This window comes from Sinocyclocheilus rhinocerous, unplaced genomic scaffold (assembly GCF_001515625.1).
Source record: "Sinocyclocheilus rhinocerous isolate Xijiao unplaced genomic scaffold, SAMN03320098_v1.1 scaffold1595, whole genome shotgun sequence".
Lineage (NCBI taxonomy): Eukaryota > Metazoa > Chordata > Actinopteri > Cypriniformes > Cyprinidae > Sinocyclocheilus > Sinocyclocheilus rhinocerous.
In genome coordinates, this window is record NW_015655715.1 from 350,655 (window position 1) to 361,910 (window position 11,256).

General features: G+C 33.8%; 1 protein-coding gene across 1 annotated transcript in view; it reads right to left on the reverse strand.

Moving 5' to 3' along the window:
* The window catches only part of LOC107718897 (M-protein, striated muscle-like), a 29,703-nt gene that overhangs the window by 14,369 nt on the left and 4,078 nt on the right, over window positions 1-11,256 (reverse strand). The window contains exons 4-13 of the mRNA XM_016526153.1: window positions 10,279-10,371; window positions 9,965-10,100; window positions 9,598-9,752; window positions 6,618-6,710; window positions 4,549-4,637; window positions 4,411-4,452; window positions 3,169-3,333; window positions 2,926-3,087; window positions 1,911-2,052; window positions 526-565 (exon numbers count right to left, since the gene is read on the reverse strand). Coding sequence (XP_016381639.1) covers window positions 526-565; window positions 1,911-2,052; window positions 2,926-3,087; window positions 3,169-3,333; window positions 4,411-4,452; window positions 4,549-4,637; window positions 6,618-6,710; window positions 9,598-9,752; window positions 9,965-10,100; window positions 10,279-10,371 — 1,117 coding nt within the window. The remainder of the gene's footprint in view (window positions 1-525; window positions 566-1,910; window positions 2,053-2,925; window positions 3,088-3,168; window positions 3,334-4,410; window positions 4,453-4,548; window positions 4,638-6,617; window positions 6,711-9,597; window positions 9,753-9,964; window positions 10,101-10,278; window positions 10,372-11,256) is intronic.

Below are 11,256 nucleotides of genomic sequence, written 5' to 3' on the forward strand. Positions count from 1 at the left end.
TGAAAGCTGAATAAATAAGCTTTCCATTTGATTGATGGTTTGTTAGGATAGGACAATATTTGGCCGAGATACAACTATTTGAAAATCTGGAATCTGAGGGTGCAACAAAATAAAAATATTGAGAAAATTGCCTTTAAAGTGGTCCAAATTAAGTTCTTAGCAATGCATATTACTAATCAAAAATTAAGTTTTAATATATTTACAATAGGAAATTTACAAAATATCTTCATGGAACATGATCTTTACTTAATGTCCTAATGATTTTTGGCATAAAAGAAAAATCAGTAATTTTGACCCATACAATGTATTTTTGGCTATTGCTACAAATATACCCCAGCGACTTAAGATTGGTTTTGTAGTCCAGGGTCACAAATAAGTTTTTTCTTGACTATTGACCGTTTTAAATCTAACATTGTTTATTCTTAAAACTTTTGTGATTAAGAAATGTACATTATTTATTAGATTTTTAGCATTATATAAGAACAAATTGTATATTTTTTACAGATAAAAAAAGTGCACACACACCTTCTCAATGAGGTACCACACAGGTGCCCGTCCTCGAGGGCTAGGTGGTGTCCAGTTCAGAACAATGTATGTTTTGTTTATTTCTGTAGCATGCACATTGGTGGGTGGATCTGGTATCGTTACATACACTAAACAGGAATAAATCAGATGTTTATTTATACAAAATAATACTTTTAACATAACATCTACATATAAACTCTTATTTGCAGTGTGTTAGTAACTTAGTTCTAATGTATTGAGACAACATGAATTTTTTGGGAAAAAAAGGACCTGTCAAATAAAGCTACTGTAGAGAAAGAACTGAAAGGCAGTATATTAAAGTGATTACTTTACCGTTCCTCAGAATATTCTGTGAATATGCTGAGTATTGTAAGGGAAATAATTGTAGAAGACAATAAGTATTGTTTAAGAAAATAAATATTAGCCAAAAATTCAGTTTGTCATTCTGGTAAATCAAATTTTAGATTTTAGACCACACTGCAGAAAAAAACAAACATTTTAATACTTTTAACTTTATTTAATTGGATTAATTTAATTGAGGTGGATTTAATTAATTTAACAGATTATTTCACCCATTTATTTGCTGGTTAAATTCAATCTGAGGAACAACCGTTTTGGGTTAAATGCGGTGATGACAGTAAATCAGTCTTGGAAAATTATTGGTTAGTTGATTAGCCAGTTTACATTCAATATGTGACATTATCTAACCTAAATTATTATCATTGCTACCATTTATTCATTTTCGCTCTTGTTGTCAGACCAGTCTGTGCAGCTGACATTAAATACTTTTGGGAAGTCTTGTAAACAGCATGTTGCTATTTCTTTTCTAACTATACATTTTTATTTTATATGCAGTTTACATGACCTCATATTAATTGGGTGATTACATATTAATATTACATGTAATATCTTTACTTTTAAAAATGAGTTTGTCACAAGTCAGGACTATTTAAAATGAAGCCAAAAAAAGTGATTAAAAATGAAGGAAAAAAAGGACACTTTCCATTCATTTGAATTTTAACCTAAAATCTTGAAGTTGATGAAAAAAGTCCATGGATATGTCACGTTTTTTTTTTTAAATAAGAGGTAAATGAAATGTTTGAAATCAAGGTTTATGTTTAACCCTTGACGTTTTACTAGATGGAATGAATGAATGAAAAATGGACTGTTAAGTTGTAAGGTATTTTGACAGAAACAACATGCAGTTGGTTGGATTGAAAGGATGGAGAGAAATTATTTATATAAATATTTCATTACATTTAAATTAATTAATTATTTAAATGTTTTTTTTTATTATTTAATACATTTAAATTATTTATATTTTAATTTCAGTTATTTAAGAATTCCACTTATGGTGTATAATTTTATTTGTAGTGCATGTTCACCTGTCCACAAAGTATCCAGTGATGGGAGCCTCATGGGTGGTGTTTGGAGGTTTCCAGGAGACCAGGACGTAATCCGCATTGACATCAAAGACTGCAACATCCATGGGGGCTCCAGGGGCCCCGGCCACTGTGGGAGTGGCATCTGTGAAACAAATACACATACATATTCAAGTACATACAGTATATTTAATGGATGTATCAAAAAAGGAATTCAATAGCTTTTTCATTTATGTGTTATACTACATGTAATACCTCTCCAGAACCCCTAAGGTGACAAGGTGGGGAAAAAAATTAAATATGATAGGAAAAATTATATTTCAATACTTGAGCGTTTGCTCACAAATTTTTTTGAGTACACTCAAAAATGTTTCTCAGGGCAACATGAACGTTTGCCAGTAAATGCAAAAGCATTGAAATATAATTTTTCTTCCCACCTCATATTATTTCCATCACCTTTTGCATTCTCTCACAAAGGTTTCTTGTGGTAACCCAAAACTTTTTCGAGTAAGTGCAAAGTTTCTTGGGGAACGCAAAAGTTTTGCTAACGAAAGGAAAGTTTCTAAGGGAAACATGATTATTTGCCAGGAAATGCAAAAGCATCGAAATATAATTTTTCCTTCTATCTCATATTTTTTCCATCCCCAGAACTTTAGCATTTTCACAAGAAAATTTGGGTTTGCTCACAAAATTGACAAGTTTTATGAGGGAACACAAAAGCGAGTGTGAAGTTTCTCAGAGGAATGCAAAGTTTGAATACAGAAAAGTTTGCGAACAAAGGCAAAAGGATCGAAATATAATTTTTCCTCCCATCTCATTTTATTTTCATCCCCAGAACTTTTGCATTTGCTCCCTAAACATTTGCATTCTCTTACTAAATTTTTCTGAGCGAACACAACGTTTTTTGGGGGACACATTTTAATATAAATATTCCTCATGTTTTTTTCTACAACCATGTCCCCTCCTAGTTGTTGTAGTGATGGTTAGATTACTCATGCATTTATCACTTATTTTGTACCTTTAACAAACAGGTAAGCACTGTGTTCTGCAGTTCCATCCTTGGTCCAAATGCAAAGCGTGTAAAGACCCTCATCGTCCTTGTTCAGGTGAGGAAGAGTGAGCTTGGCGACCCCACCACCAATAGACATCTCAGCCCACCTGGATGGCATTAGCAAAGTATCTAAACACACAAATACAAAGTATTAGTATCAGTTTAACGTTTTCAATGGTTCTAATCTGAATGAGAAATGCAGCATCTCACCATCTCTGTACCACATGGCCTCGGGTGGCAGGTTTGGCAGATCAGGCACCACCACCATGTTGGCCACCAGACTAACAGACTCTCCTTCGGTACCAAACGTCACCCCAAATGATTCCAGCAAGGTCACCTCAAGCTTACTGGGATGAATGCCGCTGAGCAGAGGAACTACAGGAAACACAATAGAAACTCAAGACCACCTGTGGGTCAGATATGCACCATACCAACAAACCAAACCACCTGATATGCTTGTGCAAAAAATGTTTAGCTAATGTGTCCGTGTGATATAAATCTATAAGCTAAATCCTCATATTTATTTATGCATTTAATTATTTTAGCACAATTAATTTCCATGACAGTTTTTCGTGATTATTGGATATTTTAAGTATAGAGACTACAAATATTTTAAAGCTGCAAAAAAAAAAAAATGTAAAAAAAATATCCACCATAGATATTTCCATGACTTTTAAATATTTTACGATTTTCTTATAAGATGATAGGTAAAATTATATTTCAATCTTTTGCATTTGCTAATAAAACTTTTCATTCACTCACAAAACTTTTGTAGTCCCTCAAAAAAGTGATTATTGGATATTTTAATTATATTGCACTCACAATGATCAGTTCCTAACATTTATGAAATATTTTAGAGCTGCAAAAATAAATAAATAAATAAATCCACTATAGACATTTCCTAAAATTACTATCATCTTATAAATATTTTAAAGTTGTATTAATTTCTATGATTTTTCATGGTAATCATAATTTTAAAAAGTAATATTTATCTACTTTTAATTTATTATTTAATATATTTAATTGTATTTATGTTTTATTTGTTTGTTTATTCATTTTCACATTTATTTATGTATTTATCAGCCATACATCATTTACTTAAATCCCCAAGAGGTAAACTTCATCCGTTATTGTCAGCCTATTGTCTTCACATTTCATATTTATTACATTTCATATTAACTTTCACATAACAAAAGCCAATTCTGTTTATAATTGTCCACAACCCAGTTCTTCAGTAACTATGAATGCATGCTGTTTGTATATTGACAACTCTAGGAGGTGTTTACCACACTGCCTTCTGTTTACAAGCACAAATGAACCCTGGGAAAAATGTGACATTGTTTCCATGTCTTATCAAGGCTTTCAGCCTGGAACAGAACAGATATTTATGGCTCATGATCTCCGTCATGACCGTCAGACCTGGACCTCAGCCAAACACAAGCTCCATCTCACCTTGTCCTGGCAGATGGGAGAGCTCTCCTCCCCCTAGTGGCCCTACATGGAAAGACAAGCAAGGTAGATTACTAAAAGACCACCGAATGACCAAAAGAGAAAGAGAAAAGATATGAGGAGAAAAGAAGACACACTCACTCCTAACACAGACAGTAGCCTTGGAGGTGGCCTTTCCATGCGGATTGGTTGCCACAGCACTGTATATCCCAGAATCAGTAACTGCACATCTGCAATCAAACAACACTATTTCACAATGTGAATAAACAGCCTTAAAGGGTTAGTTCACCCAAAAATGAAAATTAGGCTGCGTTTTACTCACCCCCGAGGCATCCTAGGTTTATATGACTTTCTTCTTTCAGACGAATCCAGTCAGAGTTATATTAAAAATTGTCTTTGATCTTTCAAGCTCTATCATTGCAGTCAGCAGGTGTTGCATTGCTTCAGTCCAAAAGAACTTAAATAAAAATCCCCCATCCATAAAACAAAATTGTCTCACACGGCTCTGAAAGAAGAAAGTCATATACACCTAGGATGCCTCGGGGGTGAGTAAGACGCAGCCTAATTTTCATTTTTGGGTGAACTAACCCTTTAAAATTAGTGTTCTAACCAGAAATATAAAGAATTATCTTCAGTGCATTTCAAAAGATACTGTATATTATAGATTATATTGGCCATATGGGACATACTCACTAGATTTCAGATTAGTTTACCCCAAAATTTGTATTTTAACAAAATTAAAATTGTCATCATTTACTCGTGTTGTTTCAAATGTATGTCATTGCATGACTTTCTTTCTTCCATGAAACACAAAAGAAAATTGTGATATTTTGAAGAATGATATTTTGAAGAATGTTGGCAACCAAACCATTTTGGTGACCATTGACTTCCATTGTTATGGCTGAAAAAACATCAACATGAGGATGTATAAATGATTTTAAACAGAATTTTCTTTTTTGGGGTGTACTAACTAGCAACTGAATGAGCAATGTCATGAACAAAGATACTCACAATTAGCATTAGAGATTAAATTATATATCAAATCACTTTACAAAATAAAGGTGAAGTGTGTGATTTCATTGGTGATACAATCTGATAGCTCATATGCTGGGCTGGTTGGAATGTTCAAAGAAACAGTAATGTTTTGAAAACAATACAGGGTCACAGTTTTTACATTTTTTGGCTAAATTATCTTACAATTGTCTGTGCATATTAAAATGGGAAAGAAGAAACTCATATGGCTAGTTAACAGGGTGGAAACATGCTCTCTATGTTCCTCACACCTCTTTCAAGAACCATTTGGTATGAGTGGAGAGACTTTGCATCCACACTTGATCTCACACGACAGCAGTGTTGGTCTCAGACATGCTGTGCTGTCCTTGAAGGAGTGAGAATAGAGCACCGAAATGTGACCTTCAGTCCATGAGGACTATTTAAAGAGCCACTCCTTTTCCTTTGCAATGCATAAGACATGTTTGTCCTAAGCAATACACCAATTTTCTTATGTATTTGTGTTATTTAATTTCTCTCTGAGAGTAGTAAAATATGTAACAAGATTTTCTGAGAATGAATGAGTGTCACTGCGATGGCCTGTGATCTCTGAGAGGTGCTACTGTAATGGCGGCTTTGAGTCTTCACGCGCGTCAGGCGTTCCAGGATCAAATGACGCATGGCTAAGTTGAGCAGAACCAACAGCTGAGACTTCTTCAAGATGAACCTCACTGGGACTAAATTGGAAAGTGTCGCTCTCACAAGTACTTCATTCACTTTCGCAGGCCATTACAGATGGAAAATGGTGAGTTGCACTCTTCCAAACAGTCTTTAAAAATCAACAAAGAGGACCATAAAAGTAGCCATGGTTTGTAAGCTACATTAATCCATGTGAATGAAATTTAAATAATTAGTCACTGACAGTGTGGCCTTGAAACAGCTGTGGACACCATTCACACTCTTAAAAATATCCTGTTAAATTTATGGTAAATTTATTTGAGATATTTGCGGAGAGTCAACCTGTCAGCTGTGATTGACAAAACACCATCACACCTGAAATAAATGCAATAAAATACCACTAAAATAATACAATACAAACTAAATAACATAAAATGCAACTCAAAACACCCTTATGAAAATGGAGTTTCTTTTTAGTTTTAGTTCTTTTAAGGAAACTACTAGAGGCCTAACTGTAAACTGAGGGTTTTGTGAGGTCATACCTGCTAATAATCAGACTGTGAACCCCATACTTGTTCTCAATTTTGTACTTTCCAGGAGCGCTCAAGGGTTCAATGGCAACATTATTCCTATACCTGCCAATACAGAGAAATACAGTTCAGTTATGCTTAATTTTACCCAAAATAGTGAGAAAGAAACATAGAACACACATTATTAATAAAGCATGAGCAGAATAAATACACGTGACAGTTCATTTAAGCATGGTTTTACAAACTATTTACAGCCAAATTTCTTCTTCTCATGTTTTAGGAATAAAGTCTGAAGATCCCATTGCTTTTTGTTAAGAATATTCAAATGATATTACAGATTATGTTGCTGAAGTTTAAGTCAATGCATTAAATAATTACCAAAAGCAGATTATATGAAGGGTTTGAATATAAAATTGAATCCAAACCATTTGACAATAGGGTTGGGTTTGCCGGACACAGTGCAGAACAGCTTGACGGGAGTCTTTTCCCACACGGTGTGAGATCTCAGACTGACCAGGAAGTCCGGTGCTTTGGGAACCTCAGCAGGATAATCCTTCCTCAAAGGCATCATTCCCTTCACCTGTTATAATACAGGAAAGACTGAGTAAAGAGTCCAAGTTAAACGCTCTGCTTTTGACTTTCATTGTTAAACATTGTTAAAAATATCTTCTTTTGTGTTCCACAGAAGAAAGCGAGTCAACATGAGGGTGAGTAAATGATTACAGAATTTTCATTTTTGGGTGAACTATCCCTTTAAAGGTATTTTGGAGAGATGTTTAAGATGATGTTTACCTCCCTAGTAATCTCAATATTGTCTACTTGCTCCTTTGTGGCCACTTTCATCCTGTGCAGCTCGTGCTGCAGCTGAACCAAATCTCTTCCAAAGTGAGCCGCCATTCTTTGATACTCTTGCATGCCTTCAGGAGCCCTGAGCATACAAAAAATTAAAATGTACATGTCAAAATGCAAAGGATTAGTCTCAGGAGTACAGTGACACTATCATTTTTGTCATCTGTAAATATGGAAGTGGGCTTCAGGTTTTTTCTTACACCGTCTTTAAATAGCCTTCTGAACTGTAATAGATGCAGGAGCCAATGAAATCTCACCTCTCCCTGAAGGTTGGCACTGTGTAGGCTTGTTCTGCCATAGCCTCCGTGGCCTGGACCTGCTCCTTCTTCACTACCTGAGAGCTTGATTTCCTGCCATACACATCAGAACAGCATTTGAGTCATGTTTCTATCGTGTGACGGCAGGTGTGAGCAGTCTGCTACACTTCACACTTTGTACTGTCGTGTGAAAGTCAGCATTTTACCTACAGAAGGATGAATTGCATTTATTATAGTAGTATACAGTATATTTACTAAATAGTAGCATTATTCCTAACATACTTTAAATTTTTTTATTTTTAAGTGTTAATTCTGTTTAAATTTCTTAATTCTACAAATTAAATTCAGTTTTGTACCAAATTAACCCTTGTATAATATACAGATAATATAATATAAGTGAAATTAAAAGCCACTTAAGTGTACTTAAAGCAAGTACACATTTATGATTTTTAAAAAGTACACCTTGTAATAATATCAAATTATAAGCTTAACTTTAAAGTACATTAATCTTTTTTGCTTTAATAGCACTCGATTATAATTTTAACTGTAGTGTGTCATTTGATATTACATTTGTAAATGTAAATATAAATGTACTAAATTGCAAATAAAATGTGTAATTAGAAACATATTTAAATACAAATTTCAATAGAAATGACATTAAAGTATAATTAAGTTTACCATGAATGCTTGTCGGTACATTTAGCAGTACACTTTAACCATATTTAAAAGACACAATTAATTATGAAATTACATATCAAGATGCCTTACCTATGGAAGGCTGTTTCCGCCACTGAATAAAAAAATAAAAAAAGGTTATTGCGACTTTTTATCTCACAATTCTGACTTTTCACAGAATTGTGAGATATAAACTCGTAATTGCGAGTTATAGAGTCAGAATTGCGAGATATAAAGTCAGAATTGCGAGATATAAACTCACAATTCGGACTTTTTTCACAGAATTGTGAGATATAAACTCACAATTGCGAGTTATAAAGTCAGAATTGTGAGATATAAAGTCAGAATTGCGAGTTTGTGCTATAAAGTCAGAAACAAGAGTTTATATCTCGCAGTTCTGACTTTACTTCTCAGAATTGCGACTTTATGTCTCGCAATTGCGAGTTTATATCACGCAATTGTGAGAAAAAAAGTCGCAATTACCTTTTTTATTTTTTATTCAGTGGCGGAAACGGGCTTCCATACTTACCCAAGTGGGTCCAAAAAATAAAATAAAAAATTCACTCCTAAGTTTAGCTAACTGTATTTAATATCATTTTAAAACTATAATACATTTTAATAATATGCAGTTAAGTGTCAGGAAACATTAAATTAAGTTTGCTCTTACAATAAGTATATTATTTTAAAGTATATTATTCCCATAACAGGTACTCTTTTAAAATGTGTTCATGTGAACACATACAGTGGTGTGAAAAAGTGTTGGCCCCCTTCCTGATTTCTTATTTTTCTGCATGTTTGTCACACTTTAATGTTTCAGATCATCAAACAAATTTAAATATTAGTAAAAGATAACGCAAGTGAACACAACATGCAGTTTTTAAATGAAGGTTTTTATTATTAAGGGAAAACAAAATCCAAAACTACATGGCCCTGTGTGAAGAAGTGTTTGCCCCCTAAACCTAATAACTGGTTGGTAAAGCATGAGCAGAATAAATACACGTGACAGTTCATTTAAGTATGGTTTTACAAACTATTTACAGCCAAATTTCTTCTTCTCATGTTTTAGGAATAAAGTCTGAAGATCCCATTGCTTTTTGTTAAGAATATTCAAATGATATTACAGATTATGTTGCTGAAGTTTAAGTCAATGCATTAAATAATTACCAAAAGCAGATTATATGAAGGGTTTGAATATAAAATTGAATCCAAACCATTTGACAATAGGGTTGGGTTTGCCGGACACAGTGCAGAACAGCTTGACGGGAGTCTTTTCCCACACGGTGTGAGATCTCAGACTGACCAGGAAGTCCGGTGCTTTGGGAACCTCAGCAGGATAATCCTTCCTCAAAGGCATCATTCCCTTCACCTGTTATAATACAGGAAAGACTGAGTAAAGAGTCCAAGTTAAACGCTCTGCTTTTGACTTTCATTGTTAAACATTGTTAAAAATATCTTCTTTTGTGTTCCACAGAAGAAAGCGAGTCAACATGAGGGTGAGTAAATGATGACAGAATTTTCATTTTTGGGTGAACTATCCCTTTAAAGGTATTTTGGAGAGATGTTTAAGATGATGTTTACCTCCCTAGTAATCTCAATATTGTCTACTTGCTCCTTTGTGGCCACTTTCATCCTGTGCAGCTCGTGCTGCAGCTGAACCAAATCTCTTCCAAAGTGAGCCGCCATTCTTTGATACTCTTGCATGCCTTCAGGAGCCCTGAGCATACAAAAAATTAAAATGTACATGTCAAAATGCAAAGGATTAGTCTCAGGAGTACAGTGACACTATCATTTTTGTCATCTGTAAATATGGAAGTGGGCTTCAGGTTTTTTCTTACACCGTCTTTAAATAGCCTTCTGAACTGTAATAGATGCAGGAGCCAATGAAATCTCACCTCTCCCTGAAGGTTGGCACTGTGTAGGCTTGTTCTGCCATAGCCTCCGTGGCCTGGACCTGCTCCTTCTTCACTACCTGAGAGCTTGATTTCCTGCCATACACATCAGAACAGCATTTGAGTCATGTTTCTATCGTGTGACGGCAGGTGTGAGCAGTCTGCTACACTTCACACTTTGTACTGTCGTGTGAAAGTCAGCATTTTACCTACAGAAGGATGAATTGCATTTATTATAGTAGTATACAGTATATTTACTAAATAGTAGCATTATTCCTAACATACTTTAAATTTTTTTATTTTTAAGTGTTAATTCTGTTTAAATTTCTTAATTCTACAAATTAAATTCAGTTTTGTACCAAATTAACCCTTGTATAATATACAGATAATATAATATAAGTGAAATTAAAAGCCACTTAAGTGTACTTAAAGCAAGTACACATTTATGATTTTTAAAAAGTACACCTTGTAATAATGTCAAATTATAAGCTTAACTTTAAAGTACATTCATCTTTTTTGCTTTAATAGCACTCGATTATAATTTTAACTGTAGTGTGTCATTTGATATTACATTTGTAAATGTAAATATAAATTTACTAAATTGCAAATAAAATGTGTAATTAGAAACATATTTAAATACAAATTTCAATAGAAATGACATTAAAGTATAATTAAGTTTACCATGAATGCTTGTCGGTACATTTAGCAGTACACTTTAACCATATTTAAAAGACACAATTAATTATGAAATTACATATCAAGATGCCTTACCTATGGAAGGCTGTTTCCGCCACTGAATAAAAAAATAAAAAAAGGTTATTGCGACTTTTTATCTCACAATTCTGACTTTTCACAGAATTGTGAGATATAAACTCGTAATTGCGAGTTATAGAGTCAGAATTGCGAGATATAAAGTCAGAATTGCGAGATATAAACTCACAATTCGGACTTTTTTTCTCAGAATTGCGTGATATAAACTCG